The sequence below is a fragment of the Sceloporus undulatus genome, chromosome 5 (genome assembly GCF_019175285.1).
Source record: "Sceloporus undulatus isolate JIND9_A2432 ecotype Alabama chromosome 5, SceUnd_v1.1, whole genome shotgun sequence".
Taxonomy (NCBI): Eukaryota; Metazoa; Chordata; class Lepidosauria; order Squamata; family Phrynosomatidae; genus Sceloporus; species Sceloporus undulatus.
Window position 1 is genome coordinate 71,614,668 of NC_056526.1, and position 16,001 is coordinate 71,630,668.

General features: G+C 39.2%; 1 protein-coding gene across 2 annotated transcripts in view; it reads left to right on the forward strand.

Moving 5' to 3' along the window:
• Positions 1-8,414: 8,414 nt before the first annotated feature.
• ING3 (inhibitor of growth family member 3) overlaps positions 8,415-16,001 on the forward strand; it is a 14,647-nt gene continuing 7,060 nt past the window's right edge. The window contains exons 1-7 of one of the 2 annotated variants that reach the window (XM_042469524.1): positions 8,415-8,607; positions 8,763-8,834; positions 10,664-10,764; positions 11,296-11,361; positions 13,622-13,718; positions 14,099-14,170; positions 14,444-14,563. In XM_042469524.1, coding sequence (XP_042325458.1) covers positions 8,580-8,607; positions 8,763-8,834; positions 10,664-10,764; positions 11,296-11,361; positions 13,622-13,718; positions 14,099-14,170; positions 14,444-14,563 — 556 coding nt within the window. In that variant the 5' untranslated portion in view covers positions 8,415-8,579. The remainder of the gene's footprint in view (positions 8,608-8,762; positions 8,835-10,663; positions 10,765-11,295; positions 11,362-13,621; positions 13,719-14,098; positions 14,171-14,443; positions 14,564-16,001) is intronic. The other variant, XM_042469523.1, reaches the window with a different exon arrangement.

Here is a 16,001-nt window from a genome sequence, read left to right on the forward strand (position 1 = left end):
CCTACCCCTTTTCTGAAATAGGATTGTGAACAGTTAGAATCACTATTTCCCTAGACTTTTCACTTTAAAACGTGTGTGCAAACTGTTGCCCACAGGCTACATGCAACCCCCAGGGCTCAAAATAATTTTGGTGCCCAAAAATGCCCTCAAGGACCATGGGGACATTTTTGCCACATTTTTAGGTGGCAATGTAGGCCTAGACAAGCCTCCCGCTCCCCTTGGAAGCAGCAGTGTGGGAGAAAGATTTGGGCATTTTATGGTTGTATGTGAACCACTAGTGGAACAAGATATCAATAGCAGATCTTCTTGTCAGCAAAACTGAGAGCATGCTCTTAAACTCGTGAAGTACTGGTATCTTGACCCTGTTCATATGTTTTTTAAAGTCTCAGATAAGTGTTGAAGGCAGTGCTTATACAGTAGCATTAGGTGTCCACACGTGATATTACCTCCAGGTGCAATGATTCTGGGGAAAGCGTTATCTGAAACTAAAATAATTACCAACAAAAGAAGTGAACAGTTGTCACAGCTGGGTGGCCCATCACTGTTCACTAACAAGCCTTTACTGCATAAAAACTGACCAATTTTTGTTGCTGGCTGCCAGGTTGAAAACTGCAACTGGAAATATAACTAACTTTAAACTAGTGGAATAACTGATTATGCCATATTATGCACATGCAAAAGCATATAGTATATGGTTGTCATTTGGCACACTGAAAAATGCAAAAATACATTACTTCGCAATATATTAAAGAAAAAATGATGACTGTATGAAACAACTGATGATATGACTATTCCACCTCACCTCTTCCCCTTTTTATGACATTCCTTGGATTTAATGTAAGATTCTCATTTCTTCAGATCATAAGAGCCCACAACTTAAAAACTGATTTTCAAAGTACTTGTTAGCAGACTGTATGTGTATATGTTCCTTCAAGTCACCTGATTTTTTTTTTTAAGATCAAGTTCTTTCCAAAATTATGCTTTTTTTATTTTTAGCACTTTTTCACTTTTCTAACCTCTGCTTGGTTAGTAGACCAGTGCTGCAGTACAATACCTGAGGACAGATTCCCCATACAACCAATGGGGGGTTGGTGGATAGGAGTTAAATGGGAAGAGGCTGCAGGCATTCAAACTGGGCTTTTACAGGTGCTTGCATGAGACTCTCCCAAGATTTGCTAAAACGGAGAAACAAAGATTTTATTACTGCCCTTCTAACATTTAAACTCGATATTTCTTTTCACTCCCAAGACCCCTGTTAACATTACAAGGTTGGGTTTTTCATCTATTTATTACAATCTGCGTTGTCTGGTCTTTATAGATAGCTTGAATCCAATTTTATGTAATTTGCTCCTAAATTCATTTTAGTAATTACTTTCATCATAAATTCCCAATTCACCTTGTCAAAGGCCTTTTCCATGTCTAGAAAACACATTCCTAGTGTTTTTCATAATATTTAGTCACATCAATCACTAGTCTAACATTTTCTCTCATCCATCTGTTCAGAAGAAATCCTGTCTGAACTTTCTGGATCCAGTACTGTATTATATTTTTTTAAGTCTTTCTGAGAGACTAGCAATAGCAAGCACATTTTTATACCACTTATCAGTGCACTTAAGCACTCCCTAAGCAGTTTGCAATGTGCAAGCCATGTGCCCCCAACAAGCTGGGTACTCATTTTAGCGTCCTGTGGAAGGATACAAGGCTGAGTTGACCCTGGAACCCTGCAGGATTGAACTCATAACCTTGTGGTTTGTGAGTGAGTGGCTGCAGTACAAGCATTGATGCACCATCAGGGCCACTAGTATTTCATGATTTCTTCCCGTCTGTAATATATATCCAGATAATCTGCTTTCAAAGGTAGTTGCTCAAGAAAGGGGCTTATATGTTTCCCAATCACCTTGGGTTACCAAAAAAGTTGTGTGGGTTTTTTCTTTTAAGTTCTTACTATTAAAAGATGGAAGTGGCGTTTGAGCCTCAAATAGGCTCTAGAAATGCAGCTGTAGTCAGCTCTTTTGATCCCCTCAGCACCATCTGTGCTCTGGTCTGAATATTTTTTTTCCTTCCTCTTGTCTCCTTTTCTCAGGACACTGGTAGTTGGTAAATGGGTCTGCGCCAAATCCCTGTGATCTCCCTTTAATCAGTTTGTTGTAACCAAGAAGTCTGGGTAGACTACAACTCATGTCCACAATCATCTCTCATGAGCTCTATGAGAGTGCTACCATTTTTTACTATATTACAATACTGCTACAGCCATTGATTCTATCCATATCTTTGGACACAGCTCAGTATAGAAGCCTATCTAAGCAAAGTTTTAGGTTTCTTTCCTGGTGTGGCTTCCCACTTTGACTGTCATTAAAATTCCCACCCTAGCAGTTCAACAGTTTAACTACTACAGTATTCTCATCCTGTAGCCTGTAAGGCACAGCCAAAGTCATGTAATTTCAACAGACCAAATAGAGGATGAAGGTTAACATAGAGATGAAGATATAATTATTTGAGTCAGACAGGATTTCAACGCTGAAGACAAATAGCATCTCCCACCCCTTTACTCACTATTCAAATAAATCATTTGACACACTGAAAAATGCAAAAATACATTACTGTTATTTTGCAATATATCAAAGAAAAAATGATGACTGCCTAAAACAACTGATGATATGACCATTCCAGCTCATCCCCCCCCCCCCTTTTTAATAATGTTCTTTGGGTTTAATATAAAATTGTCATTTCTTCAAATCTTGAAAATGATTTTCAAAGTACGTCTGCTAGCAGATTTGTGTGTGTATATGTGCCTGCAAGTCACCTGACTGATGTCAGCCCTGTGAATTTCATAGGCTTTTCATTGGGAAGGAATACAAAGGTGGTTTGCCAGTTCCATCCTCTGAAATAAAGCCTATAGCACCTGTTATTCATTGGCGGTCTCCCATCCAAGTACTGGGGCCAACCTTGCATAACTTCCAAGATCAGGCAGGATCTGGTGCTGTTAAGTTAACCTATCTTAAATGCTCTTACAAACCAACATAGCTTGGCAACATCTAAAAGTATTGTACATATTTTTAAGTTACATATCCCTCAGTGTTTAACTCATGTAGTTCTTGTCTTGGCCCCAAACCAACAACCTGAGCTGCTGCCTCAGTGCAAATGAAATTAGGCAGCACTGCAGCATCACAGGGGGTCATTTTCAGTATATGAAGTGTTTCACTTTACACATTCAATGCAGCCAACTTTAAATCATCCTCCTTAAAGCACATCTATGTTTCTGGTTCAGTGCTGAGCTGCACAACAGGGAGTGCTAGAAGGGTCTTGTTGAAAGGCAGGAATGCAATGACCTGGGTCAGCACTGCTCTCCACAGCCAGCTTCTTATGTGAGGTCAATATTCATACTGAAGTAATACTTTTATTAGACCAACCAAAGAGACACAAAAAGCCAATAATGAATAGGGGGAAATGGTGTTTTTATTGTAAAACAAGCTCACATGTTATATTCTTAACTATTAAAGTGCTAGCTTTACACAAGACAAAACATCCTTGACTACCTTTGCTTGGGTGACTCCTTAGGAATACATATGCACTGCATATGCATTCCCTGGAAAGTTGGACTTTGATCATAGGTTCCCCATGCATGTCTCCACGCAGCAAAATATGAAACACACATAGAAATTTTGTCTTGTGTGAGCCTCCTGGAACTGAGAACTGCATTAATGGTGCCATTATTCTTTATGGCTCTGTAAAAGCAGCTAGGGAGATGGCGACTCTACAGTGTGAGGGGGAAAGACACAATAGACTACTTGAAAGTGTTTCAGTTAAGGATAATTGCTGAAATCCAGCTGCTAGTCCTAACTAGAATAGACCCAACTGAATTAACTGTCGAGTGGTAAATCAACAATATACATAAATCCTATTGAGTCAATGGGGTTCGACTACCCATTTGATGTAGGTCACATATGCACACATATCTTGAAGATTTTGTTGCTGTTACTCTGTATACAAGCATGCATCCTGTGTAATAGAAATCAAAACAAACAAATTTGTCTGACATAATTAAGTATTATGAAAAATATTTTAATAAAAAACAGGAAAGAAGAATGAAAATGAGAAGTCAGACTGGGTCAGGGATAGAGGACTGCCAGTATTTTGTACAGTATTATTCAAAGTATTGTGTCAAGTTGGTTGGTTGACCGGATCCTACTGAGATAAATGAATTTTTAATATTAAAATCCCTACTATAGATTTATAGAAATGGTTGTACTATGGATATAGGAATGAGCTTTCTGGAGTCAAGGTTGTGTGTGTGCGAGAGAGAAAATGCTGAACAGGATTTGCAGTAAGATGTTTAGAGAACAAGTTGACCTTTGCAAGCATCAAGGCGACTAGCTTGCTTTGAAAGCCAAAACAATTAGGAACAATATCCTTGGATGAAGGAAATAACAGAGTGATGCAATATTTCAAGTGAGCCTAAAATGTATTTTAATATAGTCACAATTGTGTCCTGATTGTAAGAAAGATTTGTACGTTTGCACTTTGAACCAGCCAATAGAATACATTGTTAGGGACCTCATTGTTGAAATTACCTATATGAACAGCCATTTTCTTTGGTTTTGTGGCCTTGGTATATTTGGAAACTTGATTTCCACGGAGGACTTTTGCCGGCATTAAAGGAATTTGGATTCTCAGCCTTCTGAGTCCTGTTGTTTTCTCTGCTCTGTCAAGCCAGTGGACTTAGTGAGAGAAAGTCCAGGCTTTAAGAATCCCAGTACACTACCACAGACTAAACTGAAATCATCTTTTTAAATTTCTCTTTCAGTTGTGTGCTTGACATAGATACATTATTGGTGTTTTCTCAGTGGAGGTGAAAGTTCGATGTTACTGTATGCACATATATTTGGTACCCATGTAGAGACCTTGTTGACTTGGGTCAACAAGGTTCCCAGGCACATGGATTAAAGCATGTAGGAATATACCTGTACTACCACAACATCAGCAAAGTATGGCCCTCTAGATGTTGTTGGACTGCAAATCCCTTCATTTCTAGCCATCGCGGTGATGAGGGATGTTGCAAGTTGAGGTCCAACATCTGGAGGTCTCAAGTTTTCCATTCCTACTCAACAGTTTTTGCTTGTGCAGCATGTCTCCCGTGATTTTGTTACTACCCTTCTCTGTTTACACGTGTTTCCTTATGCACACAAATCTGGATCTTTAACTAAAAGTGTACTGAAACAATAATTGGTGCTCCCAGGTGGGGGAAAAGCTATCAACAAGCAACTACAGCTTGTGAATAATCAAATAGGAACATAATGACAAAACAGAAACATTAATTACACAGACAGGATTCAGACTGGATCAACAAATATTTGGTAAGTCTACAAGGGAAGAAGGGGTGGAAAGGCTGGTGGGGGGGAAACTATGCCAAAAAGAACAGAAAGCTGACAAGGACCAGACTGGCAGAAAACAAGACAGAGAAGATAGTTATGGGCAGCACGTCTCTAGATGCAGTGCCAATGCTCTGAAAATTTAGAGACAAGGCATGAAGAAATTAGATTTCTGGATTGTCATCAGACGCACCAGTCTCTAACAGTGAAAATCTACTGGGAAGTAATGCAAACACTTCAAGGGAACAAAAGAGAGTACTTGCCCACTTGTAATAGCAGTAGCAGTACTCCAGTATGCTTTCATCATAGAGGAAAAGAAAATCTAGCAGGAACCAAATTGATGGGCGACACGACAGTTGAGCATTGGATGAGCATGGGGAAAAAAGGAGATGATACAGAAACCTTTTCAAAACAAAAGGAAGAGTACCTGTTCTTTCCCATAGAATGGTGGTTATATATCTAATGTATCACAAAATGAGAAACAGAAGCTTTCGTGCTGAGTTGGGTTGTGTGCGCACTAAAGGACTGAGTGAAATGACTTCGAAATTGTGCATTAGTACATCAGGAGAGGTATCAAAGAATCCAAAAGACGTAATTGTATGCTCTTTGAAAACAAGGAGCAAGGGAACTCTCTGAATTTTGTGTAAAAAAGAGAAAAAACAGCTTGTCATACACCAGTCTACCTTAACCTGATGTCCATAGTGGTTGAGGATGGTGATAATTCAAGTCCCAACATATCTCAAGGGCCACAGCTGGGGAGGGCTGCACTACAGTAGCACTTTGTTTTACCTTCCAGTGTGTATGCACTATGGATTTTTTTCATGATGAAATATATCTTCAGTGTAAACCCTTCTCTTGTCAACAGTGGGGAAGTGGGGGGAATTGTCACTTGCAACTCCCATCATCCCTTAACCACTGCTTATGCAGGTAGGATTGATGGGAGCCGCATTGCTGCAATCTTATGGTGCAGATTATCCGTAGGCTTCCAGAAATATAAATCAGTTTGAACGCTACTAAATCTTGCATGCTTACTTGGTGTAAACCTATTACAGTGGGGCTGCCCTACAATTCACAGTTAAAGGACATTGTGCAGGTTTATGTCCTCTTTTCTCTTTAAGACATTTATGGCATGGACAGAGATGAAAATAGCAAAAAAGAACTGAAAACAGAAGATGTCTGGACCTCTTGTAACCTTTGATTGGCTGCTGAATAAAACACTTGTCTGGAAGCACCATGGGACTTAAGACTTGTAGCTGAACTGGGGTGCTTCCATACACTATCTTCATTATATCATCATTCATGATATCTTCTACCTGTAAATTCCCTGTATTTTCCCACTTCTTCTTTGTACTTTTTCTTACAAAACTGTTAAGGAGGAATTCAAAGTTATAGCCGTGTTAGTCTGCAGAATCAGTATGCAGAGAGATCTTCTAGGCCAGGGTTTGAATCCCACCTTTGCCATGGACGCCTACTGGGTGGCCGTGGGTGAGTCACACTCTCTCAGCCTCAAGAGAACAGCAATGTCAACCCTGCTCTGAAGAAACCTGCCAAGAAAACCCTGCGATAGGGTCGGCTTACCAAGAGAAACAAAGTGGTACATAACAATAAGGTAGTGACACATCTGCTTTCTGATGGTTCGGTATACACAAACCACTACTTTGAAAGCTGAACTGTTATCTCCATCTCTCCCCCATTCTTTTAAAACATGGCAAGGAAATTCTGTTCGCAATGCCATACTCTTCCTCACTGGAAACTGTGTCATTAGAATAAAAGGAAGAGGTGCACTTTTAGGACATTCTGAATAGCAATAATGAGACTGAACCATTTCCAAAAGGGGATGTGTATATAGTACACTGGTACCCCGGGTTACGAAATTAATTCGTTCCGCCGCCGCTTTCGTAACCCGGGATACTTCGTAAGCCGAATAGCCCATAGGCGCTAATGGGGAAAAAGCCGCGGCTGTGCCGCGGCTCCATTTAAAACAGCGCCGGGGTTTTTTCGTAACCCGAAAAAACCTTCGTAAGCCGAAACAATAAATCCCTATGGGATTTTTTCGTATCCCGAAAATTTCGTAACCTGGGTATTTCGTAACCCGGGGGACCAGTGTATATACAAAGATACAGTTCATTGCAGGATTGTCCTCTAAAACTGAAACTACAGTATATGCCTATAATGGTGTTTATGAAACATAAATGATTTTGTGTGTGTGTTTAGACCTGGGCCCTATCGCCAAGATATCTCATTATGTATTTATTATTATTATTATTATTGCTAATGAAGTATTATGTGTCATTTTAAGAGGGAAGATTTAAATGAGGTATGAACTTTATTGACATAAGCCGCCTCAATCCGTCAGGAGAGGTGGAATGTGAATAATTTTTATAATTTTTAATTATTTTATTTATTATAATAATTTATTATTTATTTATTATAATAATATATAAAATGTATTATTATATAAATTATAATAAATTATTATTACAATATTAAAAATAAAATATTATTTTATGTATCATATTTTATTTATTATAATAAATATAAAAATATATTATAATTTATTATATAAATTATAATAAATTATTAAATTATTAAACTATTGAAAATAAAATATTTTATTTATCATAATTATTTTATTTATTTATTATAATAAATATATTAAATACAGTATATTATTATTATTTATTATATAAATCGTAATATTATTAAAATATTATTATTAATAATAATAACAGGTGGGCCCACAACAAACTGCAACTCCCAGAATTCCATAGCCTTCAGCCACCCAAACCGGGTTATTTCCCCAGTGTAGATGCAATCTCCTCAGCCACGAATCCATAAGAGACCCACAGCTAGCTTCCTTCCAGCTAGGAAATAAGATGAATCGCCTACTACTACGCATTCTAGCCCTCCCTGGGAAAAAAGAACTACGTTTCCCAGAAAGCCCTGCGCGGTGGGTTCGAGCCGCACGTGACGTCAGAGGCCCGAAAGCCAATCGCGCGGCGGCCGAAGCGAGCGCTCTGAGCCGCCAATGTTGTTTTCTCTGAGTCGAGCGGCGGGTGCTGTTGGCGGTGCCGGCGCCATATTGGAAGAGACGAGGCGGTGTTTTTTTTTTAAACACCCCACCCAACCTCCTCCCCCCGCCTCGCCCGCCTCAGAAACAAACCGAGGCGCCTTTCTTAAGCCACGGGCCTCGCCGCCGCAGCCGCCGCCATGTTGTACCTGGAGGACTACCTCGAAAGTGAGTGCTTAAAGGAAAGCGAGGGGGGGGGGGGGTGTTTGGCGGTGGCGCTAGGCCCGAAGGGAGGGGGGACTCGGCGCGCGAGCGGAGGCTCCGCCCACTTGCTCCTCCCCCTTTTTTGACTGACACGCTCTTTCTCCCTCCCCTCTCCTCAGTGATTGAACAACTTCCCATGGACCTCCGCGACAGGTTCACTGAGATGCGCGAGATGGACCTGCAGGTGCAGAGTACGTGAGTCCGTTGGGGCCGTGGGCGTGGCGATCGGAGGCACTAGCCCCGCCCCTCGGGATTAGAGACCGAATAGGAAGCGATCTGCTTTCGAGAGTCAGCGTGGCGCAGCGAGTTAGGCGCTGGGTTTAGGAACCTTGAGAGGCGAGGGTTCGAGTCCCAGCTGGAGCGTTGTAAAAAAACAAACAACATCCAGTAGGAGGGGAACTTGGCTTGCTTCCTCAAAAGTGGCAATGAGCGCAAAGTCAGGACAGTAGTAGCTCTGAATGCATTGCAGCATGGAAAGGAGAAAGGGAAATAGGTTTTTATTATGTATTTCTCCAGGTGTCATGCAAAAATCAGGCTTAAAAGATGCTTATATATCGTTTCCATGGCTGAGCCGGGATTCGAACCCTGGTCTCCAGAGTCACAGTCCAGTGCTCAAACCGCTCACTACATACAATGAGTTATATAAAAAATACATAATATGATTCTTAAAAGATGCTTATATATCGTTTCCATTATATATATATGCACCTTTTAAGACTAGAGAGATCTTGTAGCACCTTTGAGACTAAGTGAAATAAAGAGGTTGGCCGCCTGAGCTTTCTTAGACTTCAGCCTAGCTCCTCAGATGCATTTTTATTTTACACATATACATATAATATGCCATTGTTGTTTTGTGACATTTCCGGCATCTGGTGACTTCTGTCGATATTTGTCCAGAGGTTTTTTTTGCCATCGCCGTCGTCTTGAGGCTGAGAGAGTGTGGTTTGCCCAAGGTCGCCTACAGGGTTTTTATGGCTGAGCTGAGCCGGGATTCGAACCCTGGTCTCCAGAGTCATAGCCCAGTGCTCAAACCGCTACACCATATTGGCACTCTACATATAGTATGTTATATATAAAAACAAATACTAAATATCTTTCTTAATAAGTGCTGAAATGTATAATATATACAATATTATATATTGTATAATTACACATATAATTTTATAGATACATGTATGCACAATATATAATACACTTGTCCCTCCATAATCGCTAGGGTTAGGGGCATAAGACTCCCGTGAATATGGGGGGGGAACCACAAATAACAAAAAACAACATGTTTTTACCCAAGAGGACCCCTCTCTAGGATCTCTAGGTCCTCCAGTGCAACTCTGGTCAATGTCTGACAGAGACTGACCATAGAACTGCCCTGGAGGAGCTACAAAGGCCTAGTAGTAGAGTGTCCTCTCTAGGAATCTTTAGGTCTTTCAGTGCAACTTTTAGTTAAAGTTGGCCATAGAGTTGCACTGGAGGACCTAGATATTCCTAGAGAGGACATTTTAATCAAATCTGCAATAGTTTGATACTGCATCCCCTTGTATATTGACCTACTGCACTCAGTAGAATTGTTCCCACTTAAGCTGGCATTGGTTTGGAGTTCCACAGATCAAACCTATACAGTACATGCATAATCAGAACCTAGCCTCACTGCATACTCCCAGGTTATGTTGGCTCTGTTCCACGGATTCATCTCGCACCCTGTAGTAAAGGGACAGACAGATCTGGCCTAAATTCAGTACCACAGATAGAACCTGTTTCCAGACGTATCTTATCCATGCTAATTTTGGACTAAAATGTCACTGAACTCCGTGAGACTTGTTTCTGAGAAAAGATACTTGAGATTCTGCTATTTGTGTCACAGATCCTAAAGTGGGATTAATAGAAAAGCTGAATTACAAAGCATAAACACACAGGCGTTCATTCCCCTTAAGTATATTTATCTACTTCTGTTATTCTTTTATAACCCATTGCATATTTATGGAAGATGAATGAACGCACTTTAATATTCTGTTTATTTAAGATGCAATGGATCAACTGGAGCAAAGAGTAAATGAATTTTTTATGAATGCAAAGAAAAACAAACAAGACTGGAGAGAAGAACAAATGACTTCAATTAAAAAGGTAAGAATAAGGCAGATTCTAATAAAAACAAACAAAGCTCCGAAGCTTTGAACTGAGCATAATGTCCTGATGCACAAAGTGCAGAGTGTCCTGAATATGTGCAACAACATTCATTCTAAAGTTTCAGTTTTAGAGGATAACCCTGCAATGAATTGTATCTTTGTATATATACCCATTCTCTTTTGAAATGCTTCTCAGTCTCCTTATGTTCTAAATGTGCACCTCTGCTTTTATTCTAATGACACAATTACAATTGAGAAAGAGTATGGCTCTCTAAATAGACTTTCCTTGCTATGTTTAAAAAGAATGGGAAAGAGATGGAGACAGTAGTTCAGCTTTCAAAGTGTCCATAAGTTCCATTTTTGTTTAGTGACTTTATTTTGTTAGAGGTTGGAGGCAAACAGAACACTGAATGGCTGTTGATGATTAGGCAAATTTAACTAACTTTACTTGGTCTTTATTAATTTGCAATAATAACTAAAAAGGTATTCAAAGATGCTTTTTTTGTTGTTGTTATTTTTCCCCATACAGGATTATTATAAAGCCCTGGAAGATGCAGATGAAAAAGTACAGCTGGCTAATCAGATTTATGACTTAGTAAGTACAGCAGAGAATTTAGAACTAATTAAGATACTGGACTTCTTTATTTTCAAAACATAAATATTCATTTTTAGAACACATTTGTCTATCTGTAAAAGGTATTTTGCTAAAATATTGCAAATGAATAAGGCAGTGCAATGAATAATGATAATTCTCTTTTTGACCTTGGGTTTTGCTTTTAAAGAAGATTTTTAGTATATCTTAGAGACAGCTATAAAGAACTAGAATTCAGAAGTGCAAAGACAATCTTATTTTTCTAATTTATTAAGATCTCAGTGTGGTAAGCAAAGATTCAATCTTTGAAGCACCCCAGAGTTTTTGACTTTCTAAAGCATTGCATAGCAGACTCTCATTCATACAGATTCTTGTTTTGCAAGCCCCTCAACTCTATTTCGAAAGTAAATTGTCATAAATAGATTGTCATAATCTTCAGGGATGGCTATACTTTGTGAAACAATTTCTGTCTTTTTGGCCACACAGATCTAAGCGCATAGTGTTTTGATTGTAGCTATATGTTGTAACCATCATATACTGAAAGGTTCCAGAACATATAGTATTCATTAGATTTTATATTACACTACCTTTGAGTTTTGTCCAGTTGATATATAACAGCTTAAATCTCTTTAGTGTACATGCACTACAGTGTTATTCTTAATAACTTAGAAGTGAGAGCCATGCAGTTGTATTTAGTATTTTTAGGGTGTCCTGTAACAACATTCTTAGTGGTTCAGAATAAAAGGATTTTAAAAATCTGTAACTGTAAAAGTACAACATAAAAGAGCTGCACAGGTGAAAACAGGTTAAAAGTAAAAGAGATTGAAAAAAATTGCAAACTATAAAGGCTTTCATGTGGCCCTAACATTACATCAAACACATGCTTCCGGGGAGAGCATTCCCCAGTTAGAATATAATCCCTTTGTTTTCCCTGCCACATTGCACTTGAAAGAGGCCCATGAAAAAGGCCTTGTGAAAAAGATAAGAGAGAAGCAGTTCTTCAGCTTCCCTAATCTCAAGATGACAAATTTACTGTAAATATCTCTGAATTGGCCTTCCAAACAAAATGAGGGACAAGTGTAAATGGTGAGGCACTGCCAGTAATGAGTTTGTATATGTAATAATCACACTTTGGAGGTCTCACAGTTAACCACCACTCATCATAATCCCATTTTGAATCCCTATTCCCTTACATGACTTTTCACACTCTTTCTAGAGTATTGCTGCCACCAGATAGCCACTGGATTCAATTCTAGTTTGTTTCTACATAGGCCTATTATTTTTGGCTCTTAGGTTTTAGTTTACTGGAACCCCCATGAAATAAGAGGGATAAACTTCACTGTAGTAAATTGGTATAACGTTTTCATGCTAAGAGAATCAGTTAAGCATATCTCAGTGATGCTTTTATATATGTAAACGTATGTGTTGTTAAATACGATATGTATAAATAAGTATACATTGTGTGTGTGTATGTGTTATGCATAAGTATGGCCCAGTATAGTCGGGCAAAATGTGGCGTGGCAGAAGCATCAGTAGGGTTAGGGAGCACGCACCATGCACACGCTCCCTAACCCTACTACATACTGGTGGCGGCAAAATGGCAGCACCCTGTCTACACGGGCGCTGCCATTACAACATGACGGACGAATAGCATGTGCACGTCGCACCACGCTTGTGACATCATGAGTATGCCATTGGCGCACTCGGGTGTCACAAGCGTGGTGCAAAAAGAACCTGCTTTTTGCGGGTTCTTTTTTCACCGGTGGGAAGCTGTGCGGTTTGCCCGCTGTGTTTCCCCCCAGCGGAAAACTAGATGCCGGCAGACCGCCCTTTTTGGGCAGTCTGTACCGGGCCTATATATCATATAATATATGTAATTGATGTTAGGCCCAAAGCAGATGGGCCAAATAAAGTGGCTTCTGGCCACTTCAGAGGCATGGTGTTTATGCCACACATTCCCCCAAAGTGCTGGAAGCAGCTCCGAGGGTGGCTAATGTGGCCAGAAGCCGCCAGAAAAAAGAATGGCAAAACCCCACTCCTGCTGGCGGCCCATTGAGAACTGCAGAAGTGTCCAGCTACAGGACCATGGTGTCCGGTTGCTGCAGTTCTGGAGTGATTGGGGTGGGAGCAGCCTCTGGTCGCTCCTTTTGCCCCATCTCCTTGACACCTACGTCGAGTTTCTTATTTATAATTTCAAAATTTTCTCACAGTAAAAAGCTGCCTGGAAAATAGCATAACTTTTAAAAATTTATTCTTAAATCAGGTTGACCGTCACTTAAGAAAATTGGACCAGGAATTAGCTAAATTTAAAATGGAACTTGAAGCAGATAATGCTGGTATCACAGAAATATTGGAAAGGCGTAAGTATGTGTGATGTTGTTTTACACTATTTTCAGCATATAGATTTACTAAAATACCAGGATTTGCATAGGCTTCATGCCTTAGACCCAAGTCTAAACACAGAATTCATTTATGTTTCATATGAACCTCAAGGTAATTTTATATAATATTTTAATAAGTTTGTGCATGAAACAAAGTTTGTGTACAAAAAGCAAAGGTGTTACTATCCCAGCCACCCATTAAGGACTGGAGCATGGCTTTGGTGCGGCTTCCAGACTCTTAGGACGCATGCATCATTTAAACAGCATACCTCCAAAGTGACCCGAAGCAGCTTTATTTTGGCCTGTCTGTATGGACCCTATAATGGCCTTTTATTTGTAAAATCTCTTTTTATTGATAGGTTCTTTGGAACTGGATACACCATCTCAACCACTGAATAATCATCATGCACATTCACACACTCCAGTAGAGAGTAAGTTGATTATTTCAACTTTTGTTTGTGACTTGATATGGATATTAAAAAATGCTAGTATAGAATTATTATTTTCAACAAATACCTTTAATAAGAACAAAAACTGATGCCAGAATTTGCTACAAGTAGTTGAATGGAAGTACTGAACTGAAATTTGGTGGTGGTTTTCATAGTGGAGCCAAGTGATGTGCACTTGGGTTTTAATATTATGTACTTAGTGTTTAAATGCCTCAAGTTTATCTTAATGAAGCTTTTCCTTTCTTTATCATACAGAAAGAAAGCATAATCCCTCATCTCATCACTCAGCAACAGATCATGTCCCCGAAAAGAAGTTTAAGTCTGAAGCTCTTCTGTCAACTCTCACTTCAGATGCTTCTAAAGAAAATGCACCAGGTAATTACAGTTTCAAAAGCGAGGGAAGGTTTAAACATATGAATCAAATTGACATTGTTCTCTTTCCAGTCTTGTATTCAGTAATGACATTACTTCAGCTTGTTATTGGCAGAAAGGCAGTAATGCGTTTTCCTATATGTTTAATAAATCTAATACAAAAATATAAAGCATAAATATAACTTTGCAAAATTAAAGGCACTTCCTTTCCCGAAGAGGCTAATCAAACAAAGAAGGTTAACTCTAGTTAGTTACTCTGAGTAAGCTTCATCAAAGGCAGATACTGTGTAGCTTTCTGAGAAGTAGCTGCCCTGAAGTGCAGCTCTGTATCCCTGACAGAATTGTCACTCATGAAGAAAAGAGTAGGGTGAAGAATTAAAAACCCTGTGTTTTAAGTCCATAGACCTGGCTCGCCGTCTTGAGCAGAGAGTTGGCAGTAGCAGCTTTCCAATCTCTTAAATATTTAAGAGTCAAAGGGGCAAGGGTTCTTAATGCCATCACAGGAGCTTTGTCTCAGGCTTGGGCTATGAATGCAGTGAGATGAAGCCAATGTGCTTCTCCATACCCTTTTCTGAATAGTGTGTATGTGTGTCTGTATGAGAGAGAGAGAATTTGGCAAGTAGGGCAGGAAAACAAAGGAGATTTGCTCTCACACTTTGAAAGGTTGTAGAAGATGAGGAAAATAGGAATTCTTTGCTCCTTGAGGGAAAGAAAAAAAAGTAGGTCTCTTTCCTGCAGCACCTCTTCTCTTCCCTTGCTCAACTTTTTATTTCTTTATTTGGTAAATTTTGAACATACTGTACTTTTCATCACCAAATATGGAACTCAGTGCTACTTTCTACCTTTTGCTTCCATTTTTCTCATCTTAAGCTTCTTCCTTCCCCAGCCTTCCACTGACACTTCCCTCCTTCAGCCTTATTCTTATTTAACAGTATATGTGGTTTTGCATGATACCTACACGCTCTTTCCAGAAGAGAGAATTGGACTTAGAAGAGGCGTGCTCTTAACCAAAACCCATAATTTACCCATATGTGCAAACCTTTGAGATACTTCTAGGGGAGTTTTTTTTTTTAAAAAAAATATTTTAAAATTATTTATTTACCTTAACTGAAATATAACTACTCCATATATACTTGCAGGACACCTCTTTCCAGTATAAAGAGTGACAGTTGCCACAGGACAAATAGCTCCTTTAGTTATGACAGATTTGCTTTTAAAATACAAAAATACTAATATTTCATGGCATGGTTTTTTTCCTATGAAACACTTATACTGTACAACTTTGAACTGCTTCTAGAAAATGCAAAAGAACTGATACAGGGCAAACCAGAGATGTCAACTGATGGCACAGTTTTTCTTGAAGTAAAAGTATTCACATTACATTTACATAGATGGAACCATATTTCATTTTATTTTGTACAGTCAGCATCTAGTAGTTGAA